Source organism: Piliocolobus tephrosceles, chromosome 9 (assembly GCF_002776525.5).
Source record: "Piliocolobus tephrosceles isolate RC106 chromosome 9, ASM277652v3, whole genome shotgun sequence".
NCBI lineage: Eukaryota > Metazoa > Chordata > Mammalia > Primates > Cercopithecidae > Piliocolobus > Piliocolobus tephrosceles.
The window spans coordinates 20,938,653-20,958,012 of record NC_045442.1 but is presented as its reverse complement, the minus strand read 5'-3'; the positions used below and the strand labels follow the sequence as shown (position 1 = coordinate 20,958,012).

The 19,360-nt window shown below is 37.5% G+C and overlaps 1 protein-coding gene across 5 annotated transcripts in view; it reads left to right on the top strand.

The window, feature by feature from the left end:
- Positions 1 to 19,360, top strand: part of VTI1A (vesicle transport through interaction with t-SNAREs 1A) — a 380,928-nt gene that overhangs the window by 211,949 nt on the left and 149,619 nt on the right. For 4 of the 5 annotated variants that reach the window (XR_002730496.2, XM_023206619.3, XM_023206621.2 and 1 more), the window contains exons 6-7: positions 10,571 to 10,641; positions 11,290 to 11,351. Coding sequence is in view for 4 of the 5 variants with exons in the window: in XM_023206619.3 (XP_023062387.1) it covers positions 10,571 to 10,641; positions 11,290 to 11,351 (133 nt within the window). In the remaining variant the exon portion in view is untranslated. Of the gene's footprint in view, positions 1 to 10,570; positions 10,642 to 11,289; positions 11,363 to 19,360 lie in introns of all 5 variants that reach the window. The other variant, XM_026446677.1, reaches the window with a different exon arrangement.

Genomic DNA, 19,360 nt, shown 5'->3' with positions numbered 1-19,360 from the left:
TATATATATATATATATAGTGTGTGTGTGTGTATATATATATATATATATAGTGTGTGTGTATATATATATACACACATATATATGTGTGTATACACACACACACACACACACATATATGTATGCCTTAAAACGGAACAACCAAAAGATGTGTAGTATTAGGATGCCTTGTCCTCCACATTGTAATGCATGTTTGTTTTCTTTTTAATTTGTTTTTGTTGTTGTTAATGCAAAGATCAAAGGCCTAGGAGTCAGGAGACTTAGGATCATGGTTGCAGCTCTGCAGGTAATGAGCAGCATGATCTGGGTGATCTTGGAGACCTCCACCTCCCAACTTCCCACATTCTAGTTTGCTCATTTGCTCAATTACTTTATTTATTTATTTATTTACTTATTTATTTATTTATTTATTTATTTATTTATTTATTTATTTATTTTTTCCAAGAGACAGGGTCTAACTCTGTCACCCAGGCTGGAGTGCAGTGGTTCAGTCATAGCTCGCTGCAGCCTCAATCTCCCGACCTCAAGTGATCCTCCCACCTTAGCCTAACAAGTAGCTGATACCACAGGCATGCCCCACCACGCCCGGCTAATTTTTGCTTTTTTAAGAGATGGTGATCTCACTGTGTTGCCCAGGATGGTCTTAATCTCCTGGCCTCAAGTGATCCTCCCAGCTCAGCCTCCCAAAGCACTGGTATTACAAGCATGAGCCATCACGCCCAGCTCATTTGCACCATTACTTTTACAGCCCACATTTGTTCTAAAAGTCTTTGATTCTATTGTTATAAATTTATAAAGAACTTGACCATATTTTTAAGTTGAGTGGTTCCAATGGACAAAAATTTCCAAAGCACCTGCATATGTCCTATACTGCCTCTTAAAATGCGGCATATACTGAGAGGAATGAGACCTGGCCTCATCTTTAAAGCCATTTACAGTATGTTAGAGAAGAATATATAAGCAAGGAGTTACAAACGTCTATTCCTACGGCAGCCAAGCAGGGAACAGAAATGAGTGAAACAGGCCAGTAGGGAGGTGGCAAACTGGATAGTACCTGGCTCTTCTAAAGAGAAAAGCTGTAACTCAGTTCCAGCCTGTGTTTATCAAGTGGGAATGGGGACTCAGTGTTGCCAGATATTCCAAATTTCAAAAGAAACTAGAAGTTTATCATTTTATATGAAACCAGCTGTTTAAAAAATTTTTTGCCGTGATTGCCGGCTGGTTCAAAAATGCTTAAAATTGTCTTTCATAAAAGCAAAAGATGTTTGCTAGCCACTTAAGTCCTGTGGTCCACCCAATAGTGACTTCTCAAACATAATTAAAATGCTATACATTTAGTGATAGCAATGTGTGCAGAGTTCACAAAGAGTACAAATAGTGATTAACTCGGCTCAGAATGATTTCTAAAAAGGCTTTCTAATTACTTTCTAGTCACTTCTCAATTCTTTAAGCACTTTTTGTTTTTTTAGAATGAGTAATTCATTTACCCTGGAGAGCTGGATGACGCTGAACACGTCTCCCTTGTCTGTTAAGTAAATACATGTTTGGTAAATTCCACAAGTGAGCCTTTGGAATGTGTTTTGACAGTTTTGCCCATTCAGGTTTTCTGCTGCTTCATCTCTTGGCTTTTTTTTTACAGGCTTTATTGAATTGTGAAAAAGGGATGTCCTTCCTGCTGCTCAAGTCTCATTTTATAGAATAGAATGGATTCATTCTCATTTTTGAATGGAGCTATAATTAACATGGTTCCTTTTGTTTAACAACCTCAATTTACATAGTACCTGCTCATTCCGGAGCGTCATTATTGCTAGCACAGTCATTGACTGATGTCTGAGGGCTCTGGGAATAGTGTTCGTTAATTATCTGCAACAAACCAGGTAACTAAGGGGAGGTTCTGCTACTATGACTTTGATGAAAGTAGCACTGATGATTTTTTTAATTGCTTAATGATAGATTTGATCATCTTAAAGCAAAATAGAACACATACTCAGCTACTGAGAAGGTAGTGTTAAATCGTAATTGCTTACACACACACACACACACACACACACACACGTAGGCCCTGCATGGTCTTTTGCTGTATTTCTTTAAGAATGTATTAAGTTTACCTTCAGTCGATATGAATGTGTAATTTTTTTTAATAATGTCATCATCAAAGTGCCTGTAAATATTTTATAGTACATAGTAAATGCTAATGTCCTCAGAGGCCAAGCAGTACTGTATGAAGCAGTCTAATGTTGGGGACTTAGGCAAAATGGAAACAATATGGTCTGCTTAAAAGCATTGAAGTTTCTATTGTTTTGGGTTTTTTAAAACGTTATTCTTGGGGTGGGATGGGAACACGTCTCTGGGCCCAGTTTGGCCCCGTGCTCTAGTTTTCTTATGTGCTCTCTGGAGAAAAGGAGGCATTCAGTGTTTACAGTGACTGAATTCTAATTTGTTGCTGTTGTTGTTGTTGTTGTTGTTGTTGTTGTTGTTGTCGAGACAGAGTCTCACTCTGTCACTCAGGCTGGAGTGCAGTGGCACAATCTCGGCACACTATAACCTCTGCCTCCCGGGTTCAAGCAATTCTCCTGCCTCAGCCTCCCAAGTAGCTGGAACTACAGGCACGTGCCACCATGCCCAGCTGATTTTTGTGTTTTGCTAGAGACGGGGTTTCACCCTGTTGACCAGGATGATCTCATTCTCTTGACCTCGTGATCCGCCCACCTCGGCCTCCCAAAGTGCTGGGATTACAGGCATGAGCCACCGTGCCCAGCCCGAGTTCTAATATTTTAAAGCCAAGGGGCACTAAAGATCATCTAGTCTAAGACTCTCATTTTACATTTGAGGAAACTGAGGCCCAGAGAAAGGGAATGTTTTACCTAAATTAAACCCCAAGTGAATACTTCCTGATTCCTTTGAGTATGTCTTAAAGACAAGGGAATTTGGAGATCATTTTAGAGATGGTTGTATTTCTGCATTCTCCAATACAGTGACCACTAACCACGTGTAGGTACCGAGCACTTGAAATGTGGATAGTGCTACTGAGGAACTAAAGTCCATTTTATTTATTGAAATTTAAATAGCTCCATGTGGCTAGTGGGTACTGTATTATATTAGAGAAAGAAACTCAGAAGTTAAGCTTTTTATCCCTAATTTATTACAGCCTACCTTAAATCAATATGCTACTTTACATATAACTCAAGAGCCAGTCAACAGTATACTTCTGTTTACCTCCTCTTCATCTTTTGTGCTTCGGTTTTCATACATTTTGCTTCTGCATATGTTATCATTATTTTTATTTTAAATAGTTAATTACTTTCAAAGAATATAAGAGAAAAATAAATGCTTTTATTTTTATTTTCTTATTTATTTATTTTTGAGACAGGGTCTCACTCTGTCACCCCGGCCAGAGTGCAGTGGCACGATCTTACCTCACTGCAACCTCCGCCTCCTGGGTTCAAGTGATTCTCCCACTTCAGCCTCCCAAGTAGCTGGGACTACAGGCATGTGCCACCACACACAGCTAAGTTTTTGTGCTTTTTGCTAGAGATGGGGTTTCACCAAGTTGGCCAGGCTGGTCTCGAACTCCTGACCTTAAGTGATCCACCCTCCTCGGCCTCCCAAAGTGCTGGGATTATAGGCGTGTACCATCACCTGGCTAATTTTTGTATTTTTAGTAGAGATGGGGTTTGCCATGTTGGCCAGGCTGATCTAGAACTCCTGGCCTCAATTGATTCACCCACCTCAACCTTCCAAAGTGCTGAGATTACAGGTGTGAGCCACCGCACCTGGTCTGCTTTTATATTTATCCACAGATTTACCATTTCTGGTGTTCATCATTCTTTCTTGTACATCCAGGTTTCCATCTAGTGTCATTTCCCTTGAGCCTGAATAATTTCCCTTAATATAACCTGCAGTTTACTTCTGCTGGGTAATATTTTTTGCTTATCAAAGAATATCTTTATTTCACCTTAATTTTTGAAGGCTATTATTGCTGGATATGGAATAATAGAATGACCTTTTATTTTTTCTTTTAGCACCTTGGAATGTTTTTCCATTGTATGTTTGTATTGTTTCTGATGAAAATTCAGCCTTCATCCTTATTATTGTTTTCCTGAATGTGTCTTTTTTTCTGCTGTTAAGATTTTTTTTTTTTTTTGAGAGGAAGTCTAGCTGTGTCACCCAGGCTGGAGTGCAGTGGTGCAATCACGACTCACTGCAACCACCGTCTTACAGGTTCAAGTAATTCTCCTGCCTCAGTCTCCCGAGTAGAGTCCCTGGGACTACAGGCACCCACCAACATGCCCAGCTAATTTTTGTATTTTTAGTAGAGACAGGGTTTTGCCATGTTGGCCAGGCTGGTCTTGAACTCCTGACCTCAAGTGATCCATCTGCCTTGGCCTCTGAAAGTGCTGGGATTACAGGCATGAGCCACTGCACCCAGCCAAGATTGTAAATTTATCTTTAGTTTTCAGAAATTTGACTGTGACATGACTAGGTGTGGTTTTTATTTCTCTTGCTCAGAAGTTCTTAAACTTCTTTGATCTGTGGATCGGCTTTTTAAAAAATACAGATTGGAAAAGTTTGACTGTTAGTTCTTCCGATATTTATTCATACCTTTTTTTGTCTCTAATAATCTCTTTTTCTGGTAGTCTAATAACATGTATGTAAGACCACTTGTTATAACCTCACAAGTTATTGATGCTGTGTTCATTTTTTTTAACTTTTTTTCCTCCTTCCATTTGGATAATTTCTATTAACTATGTTCATGTTCAGTGATCCTTTATTCTATAATGAAGGATATTCTATTTGGTATACCTAGTGAATTAATTTCAAATGTTATATTTTTATTCTAGAATTTTATTTGGTTTCTTTTAGAGTTTCCATTTGTTTCTTGATAAACTCATATTTTCACCAATTATGTTTACCTATTCCTATAAATTATTTAACACAGTTATAATAGTTCTAAAATCTTCATCTGTTAACTCTAGTGACTAGGATCTATTGGTCTACTCATCTAGACTGTATTTTCTCTTGATTATTCTTCTTTCCTATTTTTTTTGCATGTCACAATTTTATAATATTCCACACACTGTATAGAAAAGAACAAGGGAATCTGAAATGTAACATCCTGGGTTTGTTATATATACAAGATAACATTTTACTCTTATCTTGTATTTAGATAATAGAAGGATCTGATTCTCCCAAAACTTGAGTTGGTGCTGAGCTGAAGCTATAATAAGATTGGATTCATCCATGATTAGTGCACTTCCAACCTGTGTTTATTATGCTGCTTCTTACAAACAAACAAACAAACAAAACATATTGTCAATGTTTGAGCTGGGAGTTGGTTGATCTGCAGTTTCAGATATTTTTTGGTTCACCTTTAGACTCAACTCTGATAGTGTCTTAAAATATAAGCACACAAGAATGTGTGGGAATATGTGATTTCTCTTTACTGACCAGCTCCACCTTTATTCCCTCTTATTTGGCAAATTTGAAGATTTGGGGAGAAATATCAGACCAAGCAATTTGTTTTTGTGTTTAGAGTTCATCTAGATTTCATTCTGTTTCGTAAGCCTACGTCATCATTTAATGTTTGACTGATTTCTCTCATCCCTATAAATTCTATCTATGGCAGGCTCATTCTCAGAGCAGGCACTTGCCCTATAACAAACTTGGTATCAAAGTTGCCACACCTGTTCGCTCATACACAAAGTACTTGTTTCTCTCTAGAATTCATCAGAGCTTCTTTGCATCTACTTACTTCCTCCAGAAAAGTTTAGTAATTATTTTGTCTGGGTTTTTCTTGTTTCCATGGGAAAGGTCATTTGCATCTTTCTACGGCATCTTTCCACATCCTAACTGGAAGCAGAAGTTCCTCACATGTCTTAGGTTGTCACATAATGAAAGATGTTGAAAGAACTCTCTTTCCATTATTGTATTTTTCCAGATATCAGGAATTCAAAAGGCTCTTCATGCCCAAGTAACATCAATACAGAGGATAACCTAGCTATTCAGGGCATGAGAGCAGAGTCAGTGCCCAGGAAGCTATGCTAAATGCCGAAGAGTGACTGATCCAACCACTCCATGATCAGATCCCTCCTGAGAAAGCTGTATGTGAATCCCTCTGCTTCCTGAAGCAGCACATTTTCTACCTTTATTAGATTCTGTGGCCAGAAGTTCCCAAGTCATGTCCAAAATTCAGCACTCCAAATTGTGAGGACATATTACTTCAAGGTTTTTCATCTGGTTGGTGTTCTGCAATACACATATGAAAACACATGCTTCAGTATAGCTCTTTTGCAGAACTCCTGCACTTCACAAAAGTCCCTGTTTGCAAACAATAGTTGTGTAACTGTGAATGCCTTTTATCTGCTACTAAAATTGCTGGTGAAGTTTTCAAGTGCCAGAAGATACCCTTACCTTCTCTTAGTCCTTTAAAGAAGACCCAACTTGCTATTTTCGCTTTTTAAAATAATTTGTTGGAAACCACATTCTTAACAAAGTTTATAAAAAGAAAATTAAATAAATATAGGTGTGCTGAGGAATAATCACTGTCTTCTGGAGACTGTCCTGCATATTCCATAATGACTACTTTTTAAAAATATTTTGAATGTATCAAATGGGACATTTCCTGGTGAATTAGATTTGAGGCTCCTTCCCTTTCAGCCAGTTTATAACATGATGTGAGCTTCAGTAAGTCCTAACTTCTTATAGAGAATATTTTAATCTGCTCACCTCCAAAATACAGGTCTTACAAGTTTTTATTTTTTAAAGGGGTCCATTCATATTAGTCTTATGTTAGACATACTGTTGTTCAGATGGTATTATTATTTTATGAGTGGAGAGACATGATGCTTTCAGTGACACAAGTTCTTCAAACTAAGTCTTATTTTCATGGTGTCAGGCCAGTCCTTCAGGAGATATCTTGCTAGATTTGAAGTTACCTACTCCTTTCTCAATTTCTTTATGGGACAGGAAAGTATTCAATGGCTATTGTGTATATCTTCCAAAAGATTGAAAAGTAAAGGAAATGTTGGCCAAAAACCCTTTTGCATATGTGTTTATCTATAAAAAGGGGCTATGGATCAAGGATATGATTGATTCTGGGTAACTGTAAAAACGAAAATTCATTTTATGTGTTTGAGAGCTCTACTCCCAGGATGATTCCCAGGACCACTGTGGAAAGGAGAGGAGTGCAGGAAGGAGCTCTTCCTTCCAGGAATTCATTTATCATGCTCATACTGACATAGAGAATTCCAGCATACACGGTCAGTTTTCATTGCCTTGTTATGCTTCCCATTGTTTCTTAATCTCAAGAAGACCCTCACAGTCAACAAGTACACTATTTATAAAATTTATGATTTCTCAAATTAGTTCAAGAGCAGCAGTATGGCTATTCCATTCTTAAGGCACTATGGAAAGTAAAGAACTGAAAATTTAAATCTCACATCTGCCGTTGGCTTAGGCCTCTGAGCTTGTGTTCTTTCTATTACGGTGTTTTTGGTGAATGTTTACCTCTTCAGTTAAATTATTCAAGAAAAATAAACCTAGCAATGTTTCTAATTATTTAATGAAATAATCACCAAACCAAAGATAGTCTGTATTAAAAATAATCCCTCTAATTTATTGTCTTGATTTGTTTTGGTTCGACTAGAAGAGTGGGCCCCACAGTGAAAAAGAAAAACCACATAACTTTCTTTACATGAACTTTTTTTTTCATTCCATAATAGTAATCACTGTAATATATTTGGCCTGAAATTTTCTTTATTAGAGCATTAAAATGGAAGATAGCAAGTAAGAAAATGAAAAAAGAATTGTGTTTCCAACAGTGCATGGCATTTGGGTGTTAAGACTGGGATGCATACACTCTTGCCAATATCTCTTCTCTTGCTAGATCGAGTTAGTACTTGGGATGCTGAGCTGTGTCTGGGGAGGCAAGGAGATTGTGAAAGTGGTTTATAACTCCTGAAAAGACCCAGATCTTTACTTCTTGTTTGTTGATTCATTCAGTAGCAGACTGTAGGTCCACTCAGAGTAGAGTTTTCTCCTTGGTGAACCTGATAGAATAATGAATCTATTACCTGCTTTCTGATGTCAACTTCTCCAGTGCTACACTGGATGGACTTTAAGAGCAAGAATAGGTCACAAACCTGACACATACTTTAATTATTTTATTTATTCATTCTTTTCACAGATACTTACTGGGGTTACGATACTGGCCACAGACACAATAGTAATAACCTATTTCCTCTTCGTTTTAGATTACATGTTATAATACCATCAATCTGAACAGGAGAAAATATGATATAAATAGCATTTTGCTGAAATAATTGCAGTGTTCATGGTGCTCATATATGTTAAAGGTTTTAAGTGAAAAATGAATTATAATTGCTATATTATGTTGATAAAAGAAATCCAATGTAACAGTAATAACAGTATGACAAAATTGAATATTGTCGTGCGAGAAAAGAAAAAAATTCAACTTCAGTTATTTCCTCCTTCTCCATTATTGATATCATCTTCCACTGCTGTAATGCTTCCACTGGGAGCCACATATCTTACCCAATTTTACCTTAAGGATAAATTGTATGGGGTTAATAATAAAGAACTGAAATAAGTCTAAGAGGAGCTACTATACTGAGAAAGAATGTTAAAAATGTGTATGCTGTCAAAAATATATTTATGCTAGTGCATGTAACTGTTTTCTTTGAGTTGGATTTTCTGTCATGAAAGGAATATGCAGTGCTTTTTCTAATGTGCCTTGAAACACAAACTCTTCTGATAACACTTGTCTGTAACTCTTCTGTAACACTTCTTTAACTGCTTAATCCTTACTGCTAGCATGGAATCCTTACTGCTCCATGAGTGCAAACACTTGATGTTGTTTGCTGGCCATATCCCTGGCACCTGTACCTGGCACACAGTGGGGACTCAATGATTCTTTGTTGAATACTCTGAATCTTACATACTATTTCATGACATGCCTTTATATGGTACCCTATAGCTTCCACAACATTTTTACTTAGGCTATCTCGTTGGATCATAACATCAACTTGGTGAGAAAGACAGGACAGATATTTTTTCCTGTGAATAAAATTGCAGCTCAAGTGGGCTATAGCAGGACTAAGATAGGAGAGTGGCAAAGTTATAATAGCCCATTGATGTTCTTGATTGAATGATGATCAATCATCATTCAATAAATGCTTATTATTGTTGTAGGCCAGTCACTGTGCTAAATATTGTAACTGAATTACCTTATTGAACTCTTACAACAAGCTCATGATATAGTACTATTATTATTAATATTCTCATTTATGGATAAACTGAGGCACAATGAAGTTAGCCACACAGCTAGTAAGGGCCAGCACTGGGACTTTGGCTCAGGCAGTGTGAGCTCACAGCCAAAGCTCTCAATGTGGCCTAACTACTGCTCTACATTTTTAGGGTGTCCTTTAAAAAAAGCCTAGCAGTGTACATGTATGAGCCAAATAACTACCATGGTGACTTCTTACTGACTTCATTAAATTATTTGTTATTATTATAATAGGTGCTTGTTTGAATACTTCTATATGTCTGTAAGCCAGAGATGATTGTTGTTATAGGTATGAGTAAAGAGACAATGCAAGAGGGAAAAGGAGAGAGAGATGTAGAACAAGGTAGTCAGATAGGTTGCCACGATTATAAGAGAGGCATCCTTCTAGTATGGAATAAGGCACCTCCCAGGTAATGGGGAATGAGTCTGAAAACAATTTATTCAAGGCAGCTGGTTATTTGTGAGGTCAAGCCATACCTACTGTCTTCTAAAAGGGTCTGCAGATTGGAGAAGAGACTGCCTAGTGTCAACCAAATAAGATGATCATGGCACGGGAAAACCTCATTAGAACTCAGCAGTATGGCTTTTTAATGAATGTTCTAAATTGCCTATAACAGTATAAGGGTTTCAAAGTTCTGGGGTGAAAACACTGTCTCCAGCATGAGCTGTCTTCAACTACTTGAGAAGGAATGCACCTCACCTTGAGTTGACTCAAGTACCTACAGCCGCTGATAACACATTAAATGAGCCCTTGCCTTGAAGAGAGCAGAAGCCTAGAGACAGTTCACTACCAATAAGCATATGTAGGTGAGCATATGAGGATTACTTGTGCAGGGCGAATACACTAAAATTAAAATTGTTCTAAATGGAGTCTGACATACATGTGCAAAATGAAAGGGGAAAGGAAGAGCAGAATCATTAACATTACTTATAACCTGTAAAAACCAACAGCTAAATTCCATGATGACAAAATAGACTAATGGACATCAGATCTCCTCCACCTTTGCTGATATTTGCTGGAGTTGCCTGGGCAAGACATCATCTCTAAGTCATTATTCTCATGTTGGTTATGTTCTATAGGTCAAATATCTAATTATACCTAAGATAAATAGACAAATTTATCAAATACTGTTTATATTTTTCAAATACATGAATTGAAATAAGTGTCTAATGTACTTTAACATTTTATGTCATTTGGGTACTTCTGAGAGTTATTCTCATGTGCACTCCAAGTCATTTTTCCTTACTCAGATTTTCTTTTCCATAGAGCAAATTGGTCAGGAGATGTTGGAAAACCTTAGTCATGACAGAGAAAAGATACAGCGAGCACGTGAAAGAGTAAGTACAAGTGATACAGTTTTTTCACATATGCAGTAAATGAAGACATAAATGAAAGGCATTGGGACATAAACAATAGCAATTAGGTAGATATATATATCTAAGGTGAAAGAGGGTGTAAGGTCTGTGGAAAGGAAAAGAAAGAGAGTGACATGGAGCAAACAGCAGCTGACTCTATGTCCCCATCCCAGAATGCTCCCAGGTGGGTATTTTATTTACTACTTATAGAGAAGGTCACTGAGGGAGATTTTGGAGTATGTTCATCTTTTAGAGTGAAAACTATAGAATTATTGGTGGTCATCTTTTCTCAATTCATTTTATTTTTATGTTTTTAGGACTTTGCACATTCATAAGTTGGAGATGAATTACCAAATATTTATGAAACTTTTTCAGCCTGTGCTTTGCTTTTATATCTGGTTCTAGTATCCAGCTTAAAGCTCCCAAGATTACCTCTCATGTGTCATTCTCCAAATATAAGAATATTCCATGTTTGTGTAGCTGTCAGAAATGTATTTATTTTTGTATATTTGAACATTTTTATTGTTTGGATTTTCTATCATGAAATAAATTGTCACTTGCCATGCACTTTAGAAATAACCTAATTGCATGAACTTTTGTTTTGTTTTAACATTGCTGTTCTTCTTGTAGCTTCGGGAAACAGACGCTAATTTGGGAAAAAGCTCCAGGATTCTGACGGGGATGTTGCGAAGGTAAGAGCAAGGTAGGGACCTATCTTTCTCTCTGTCTCTTTTTAAAAATATTATGTTTTCATTCAATTGCAACGGGGCATATTACATGTTTTTGAGCTTCTGCTCTTAGTGCCCTGTGTCAGGACCCGTTTGAAATAATAAAGCACTGATATTAACTCTTGTTTGGACAGGGACACATACTAACACAGATTAGAGGGATGGCTTGAGCTAGGGGGGTAACCTGAAGCTATGGAAAAAATTAGGGTTAGACATGAAGTGTTTTTTCATAGCCTGAGGAAGGCCCCATGGCAGGAGCAGGCTGATTTTATTTTCTATTTTGATGGCCTCCTTCTTATGGAGGGAATGCAGACCTACCATTTTCAGGAGCACAGTTGCTGTTAGCTTTGCTCTCTGTTGCCTTGTTTTCATTTCTTTAAGTGACACTGTTTGGGGAAACATTTCTGTTTTATGTATACACTGAAAGATGATTTATAAAACATCAAGATTATCTGAATAATATGTGCTAACAAACAAATGTTCATGTTTTATATGTGTAACTCAACCTTGATTGATGAAAAATATGCTAAATAGTATGAGAAAATAAATGAATGAATGTAGGTAATGTTCTTATAAGTACATTCAACGCAAAATTATTTCACATTCAGAATCTACCACGTAAGAATATCATCTAGCATGCCTGTCAGTTTGGAACTGTGGATAGAAAAGTGAATGAGAAACATTGAGAATGGCCTCTGGAGTGGCTTAATTAGAATTTTTAAGAAGGACATCTTTATAGTTGATACTAGAAAGACAACCATCTAAAAATAACTAAAGTCTTCTCTGATCACGTATCCATATACAATAGTTTGCTAAAAGTATGTTTGCCGTGTTACAGATTTATTACGTAAGAACCAATCAAATGTCTAGTGGTTTGGTCTTCAAGACTGGTAAGATTTTTCTAAGCAGCCTGACCAGTAGCAAGCCTAAAGTTCCTGGGACATTTCCAGCTAAGGCTGGCATAATGTGACATTCCTCCTCGTTTTCTTGGACCCCAACTCCTAACTCAGAATCATAAGCCATCAAATTCTCTGATTAAGAGTACTAGGCAAATGGCCTAAGAAAAACTCAGAATTCAGAGAGAAGGGTAGTGGTGATTGAAAGGAATGCTTCAGTGCCTATAGACAATAAAAAAGAAAGGAAGGGGAGGGAAAAACCTCCGTTGCTTCCCTGGGAGGGCACCTGCGTCATGAGCTGTAACGAATATTCTGCATATGTCTCCATTTTGTCAAATCTCATTAAAGAGTCCTCCTGCTTTATGTCAATTGAGCTGTCCAGAAATCATTCATCATTTTTAGTGTAAAAAAATGATGTGGTTATTTAAATAATATCATATTAATGTTAAAGTTCAGCTGTCATTTAATGGTATGGCTTAATCAGATGTAGCATTTAGGAAAAATAGTTTATGCGGGCTCCACGTGGCTTTCAGGTTGGCAGATTCAAATAAGGATTTATGGGTTTCGAAACCAATGTATTTCTGTCCGTGTTTCTGCTTGATGTACCGCACCCTTTAGTGCAGGACACTGCAGACAGTTATTTCAACAAATAAAGCATCTCCTCATATTGTGTTTGAATAAATATGCAAGTCATTTGGAGAGGGTAAAGCACAAACAACTTCGGCAACCTTTGACTGGGCTTTCTGTAGGGAAATCATAATAACGTGGTTATTTCAGAAGCCTACGGAAGAAAATTACTCTGGTGAAATCTACATGGGGTTCTCTTTGTAGGCAAACTCAGTCAATCACTGACTCATCTTCTTTTGGGATGTGTCTAGAGTATGAACAGAAATAAAAATTCCCAGATGGACATCACCTTGCTACATCTGAACCAAGGGTACGCTTAAGTCCACCTGTTCCACCTGTTCATATGAAAAACATCATATGACAACGTTTTTCACTAGGCACAGCTGGGATCTTGGTATCAGCCAGGATATTCAGATATTTTCAACCAATGCCTTAACCTGGCAATGGTCTCTGGGGACCAAATGCAGCGGTGGTTTTGTTTTAGTTTCTAATTACTGCCCCATATGATATACAATGTATTTTGGACTTGGGAAAAGGCACAAACATTTTACCAACCTCTCTGCTTCATTATTTTGGTTATATCATAGAAAAGCTCTCTGCAGAGAAATAGAGGCAGGGTTTATGTACCAAAGCCTCTTATTGAATGCTCTGATTTTCTTTCCCCGTTACATCCCTCCCATTCCTATGGCTTTCACTTCAGCCCTGGTGAGGTTGTATTTCAGAAAGAAAAGCCACATTCTCTTACTATTCTTCTTACCAAAACTGCATAGCTATGTCATGTGTCAGCAAGCACTTGTGATTTAGGAAATGCTATGATATTGAATCATGTGCTCATCTGCCACCTTCACAAATGTGTAAAAGAAATGAATGTCCTCTTTGTGCAGTGCGAGCATTTACCTGCATAAAACATAAGCTTAATTATTTTCATATGATAAATTCTGTGTGACTGAAAATAGTTAAATATTCTGTAGTATACCAAACCAAGGAATTACTTTGTTTAAAAGAAAGATTGCAGGTTATGTTTTAATTCTTTTAAACCTTGATTGTTCTCAAATTTGTAAAGTGAACAAAAATGGCTTGGCATGGCTCCTCATTTGAGCCATTTTATGTATGGTCTGTTGTGAAGACAGGTGTAAACACTGTTCCATTGGTACCAAGATCTGTGCATATGTCCACTTGATTATCTGTAAAACTGACCAAAAGGAGTTGGGGAAATCAAAATGAGTAAGCAACAAAATTAAGTTTATAAAATCCAGCAGCCACTAAATAATCATCTACCACTCATGCTTTTTAATCTTTTTTTAATTTCAAATAAGATAAACATCTATTTCCTTCCTTCTTTCCTTTCTTCTTTTCTTTCTTCTGCTTATTCATTTCCTTAGTAAATATTTAATGTCTGTACGCCAGGGCTGGGGATCCTGAAATGAACCCAATTTTATCCTCACTTTCAGAGTACTTTAGTGTAGTAGAAGACATATGCATAAAAATGTACTATGGAAATTCACAAAATTAACAGATTCTCAAGGCAGCTATTGAAGATCCCACAACTGCAGTTAGTCCTTGCTGGTCATTAAAAGGGACACGAGGAAAACAAATAACTAATAAAAAAAAAATACGAGTTAAATGGCTATAAAGCTAACATGTTTGGGAAAAAAATAGAGAAATAGAAAATGGTATATGGAATAATTGCAAACAAATTTTGAAAAGAACTAAGGTATGCAAAATAATTGACATATAATATGTAATTTAGTGAGATAGCAACTGATTCAACCAAAAAGAAATTGCTCTTCGTGTAAGCATGCCATATTACCAAAAGAAAGAAAACAAAGGAGAAAATCGGTCAATTCAAAATTATAATAGTAAAAGTCCACATCAGAACACAGCTATGACTGATTTCCTGGAAAGTAATTTTTCTTCTATTCTGACATAAGATGGAGAGTTATCAAAGGACAAACTGTTCATTTCCTAACTCTGTAGACAGAGTTTACATAAAGTGGAATTCAGATAATAATGAAAATGGTCATGAAACAAATGACCATTTATGTTGTAACTGGGTCCAATAAATGGATTTTTTCATTGACTTTCACAAAATTTGATTTTTATAATTGGCTGTCTTAAAGTGTCACAGTATCACTAGGAGGCTGAAATGTTTCTCTTCATATGTATGTATTGATGTGTGTGTTTGTATGTCTATTTTTTCTATACCTTTGAGCAGAAAGTCTTATTCGTTCAAACTGTTGGCAATCAGTACAAATGAAAATTAAGATTTTCAAAATTCAGAGTCAGAATAAAAAGAAATCATGATTCTATTTCCTTTTACCTCTGAAGAGTTAATGATTGATCACTAATTGTATATTTGTTTCTAAAAGTACATGAACAATGCCTCAGGAATGTAACAAAGTTATAGTTTAAGAGCTCCACTGACAAAAATTTACAGGATAGGCCAGGCGCAGTGGCTCAAGCCTGTAATCCCAGCACTTTGGGAGGCCGAGACAGGCGGATCACGAGGTCAGGAGTTCGAGACCATCCTGGCTAACACGGTGAAACCCCGTCTCTACTAAAAAAAATACAAAAAACTAGCCGGGCGAGGTGGCGGGCACCTGTAGTACCAGCTACTCAGGAGGCTGAGGCAGGAGAATGGCGTGAACGCGGGAGGCGGAGCTTGCAGTGAGCTGAGATCTAGCCACTGCACTCCAGCCTAGGCAACAGAGCCAGACTCCGTCTCAAAAAAAAAAAAAAAAAAAAAATTGTACAGGATATGTTACTACTTTACCTTGGCTCCTCTGCGGCATTGTATATGCTGGCAAAGTGCTTATAAAACAAAAAAAAAAAGGCATCAGCCAGGTGTGGTGGCTCACGCCCGTAATCCCAGCACTTTGGGAGACCGAGGCAGGCAGATCACTTGATGCCAGGAGTTCAAAGCCAGCCTGGCCAACATGGTGAAACCTCACCTCTACTAAAAAATAGAAAAAAATTAGCCGGGTGCAGTAGCTAATAATCCCAGCTACTTGGGAGGCTGAGGCATGAGAATCACTTCAGCCTGGGAGATGAAAGATTGCAGCTAGCCGAGGTCGCACCTCTGCACTCCAGCCTAGGTGACAGAGTGAGACTCCATATGAAAAAGAAGAAAAGAGAAAGAAAAGAAGAAATGGTATAGATGATTGTTTAACACCTATTCTGTTTGATAATCTCAAATCAAATAATTTCCTCTCTCCCCCACACTACCTATATTTGCCCCCAACTATTTACACACACACACACACACACACACACACACACAGAGAGATTGTTTCCTTCAGAAAGTGAATTTTGTTTATCCTTCCAGTATGAGTATGGCTCACTTCCTTATGCATGGAGCTGCTCAGAGGTCTTTTGTAACTAATCTGTAATATAAACAAAACAGACAGTATTAAATGCAGTTGACCTAGCTAGCACCATTCACACAATATTATTTAATACGCATATTTTTGTTAGAGTTACTTTTGAGTTAGCCTGGGGAATCATTGCGACCTATCATTGCTATCACATTTTACATTTTAAACATGGTCTTTGGTAGAGTGACAGGTAAAACATCTGGAAAGCTTAAATGCACTGTGAGAATGATTCCTGAGAGTAAATAGACCAGGAATGCCAATGCAAGATCTGTAAGCTATAGAAATAAAATTTTTAGGCCGGGTGCGGTGGCTCAAGCCTGTAATCCCAGCACTTTGGGAGGCCGAGACGGGTGGATCACGAGGCCAGGAGTTCGAGACCATCCTGGCTAACACAGTGAAACCCCATCTCTACTAAAAATACAAAAAACTAGCCAGGCGAGGTGGCGGGCGCCTGTAGTCCCAGCTACTCAGGAGGCTGAGGCAGGAGAATGGCGTAAACCCGGGAGGCGGAGCTTGCAGTGAGCTGAGATCCGGCCACTGCACTCCAGCCTGGGCGACAGAGCGAGACCCCCGCTCAAAAAAAAAAAAAAAAAAAAAAAAAGAAATAAAATTTTTAAAATAAAAACAGGTTTATTCTTACATATGCCATGGCTAGATGTTTAAGCTTCTTTTAAAAACTCATTCTTCTTTCTCCTTCATTTTGCCCAGGAAGCATTCTGTTATATTCTAATTGTTCTTATTACAATGTCTGAAAATTCAACAGTAGAGAGTTTTCAAGACTTGTGAGAAAAATGTCCTTGAAAATGTGCTGTCAATTTTTAGGCACTGAAGAAAGTACCTTCTCTCATAGTACCTTGCATTTATATTTTTACATCTCTATCTCTATCTCTTTTTCTTTTCTCTGTTTCTCTCATTCCTCTTTCTCAGCGCATTTTACTTACTGGTGATAAACTTGGGCCCTGACCTGAAATAAGTGTAGCAAAATCTCAATGTCTAAACTATTCTTCAGCTTTTGATCAAGCGCTTATTCTTTCAGAGTAAAGTGATTAAATTTCCAATAGATTCTTTGGACTTAACAGATTTAAGATCTGAGCTAGAATAATGCTACAAGGAGATTTTTAAAATCTTGGTCCTTTTTGTGTGCATAAGTTTATTTCTGTACACTTGACTCATTGCCTTTGTCCTATAACCTCTTCAAGGCCAGCATGGGTAACGTTTTTACCAAACCAAAGAATAGCTTTGGATTTGCTTATATGTTTCTCTTTAATAACATGCTATGCCTTTAAACATAGAATTTTGTTCTAGTGTCAGACACTTGAATGCAACACCTTGTCAATGATAACTCTACCAGCTGCATTCATTGAGTCTTAAGTGCATATGTGACCCTAAATCATGTATTATACATCTTATCTGATTTTATCCTTAACAGTTCTGTGAAGGAGGCATCACTATCCCCATTTTACAGGTGAGGCAAACTGTGCTTAGTGAAGTTAAGTAAACTATCCAGATTCACATATTGTAGAAAGGAACAGAATTAGGATGTGAACTTAGTTTGCTCTTTTGACACACTACACAAGGTTCCCAAAGGCCAGTTTATGAATCAGAACCAGTTTTCACTAGTGGTAAGAAGAGTAAGAACAAGCAGTTGAATTTTTGTTATGCCAACTTTTATTGTCAGATGCTATTATAGTTCCATTTCTTCTGTGAAATAATTGATGGCAGTAAATAATTTCCTTAAACTAGGTTCATTGTTATAGTAAATAGAAAAATAAATACTTGGAAATATTAAACATTGGCAATTGTATGTCAGTCCTCTCACTGTCCCATGCCCCCCTCTCATTTCACTGACCAGGAAATTCAAAATCCATGCTATACTATACCCTTTAATAACCAAAAACACTGCTACTTATACACTCTCTGATGGGTAGGTAGCAGCCACAGTCCTAGATATTTGTTATACGTTACCTTCTTTCACTTTCATGATAACTCCATAAGATGGATACTATTACTCCCTTTTTAAGAAATAAGGGAACCACTGGTAAATATCATCAGGGTCTACGTAAGTCGTCTGCCTCCAGGGCCTTGTTTTCCTACTGCACCAACTATTTATCCTTCTGTGGAGACTCAGTTTCCTTACAGATGGTCAGACAACCCTTCTGGGTGTGCAGACAGTTGTTCCTGAAAGCAAGGAACAAACCCTACTGGATCCCATCATTGAGGGTGGGCTGAAGGCGCTCAACTGCAGCTACTGTGTGCCATAGGAGTCCCAAGTGAGTGTGTTCTTAAGGAGTCCTATCGAATTGTTGTATTGCTAAGCATAGACCGTGTGGCATACCAGAAGCGAGAAATAACAGCACCGTGCAGCAGAAGAGTCTATCATCTCCCTTACCCTCTGGAATTTGACAAGTGTCATTGTTAGAAAATTTTATTTCTATATCTAACTTTATCGTCTGGAGTCTTATCCTTGCTGGAGCAAACAGTCCCAGTCTTCTTTAATTATTTATGTGAAATATCTATGTATGCGTCCAGAGGCATATGTCCCAGTAGATAAGGGGTAGTAGGCTCTGGAGCTGCACTGGCTCTGCCGCTTTTTAGCTAGTAACCTTTGGCAAGAATCTCACCTCTTTGTACCTCAGTTTCCTCATTTGCAAAATAGAGATAACAATAGTCTTTACTATGGAAATGTTTATAAATGCGTAGATACGTGTAAAGTGCACACAACAGTGCCTGGCACATGATAAAGTACAAGGAAATACTGAGGTATTGGTTATCATCATTATCAGCACTGGTTTTAAAAGAAATAGGGCCTGAGAGCAAAGACTAAAATCAAAATGTTAATTAATAGTTCTTCTAGGTTGATGAATTTTTAATTGATGTTTTTAAGTTTTCTTTTTCCATTACTAGAGTTTTGTAGGAATTTTTTAAAAATTACAAATCAATAATAATAAATCCCATCATCCTTTCCTTATGTCCCTGTTTCTATCATGGTGCCACTGTTCCCCCTTTCTTCTGGGACCGTCACTCAGCAGCATTTCTTGAACTACTCTAGTGCGTTCTGAGTACTACCTGGAGCAAA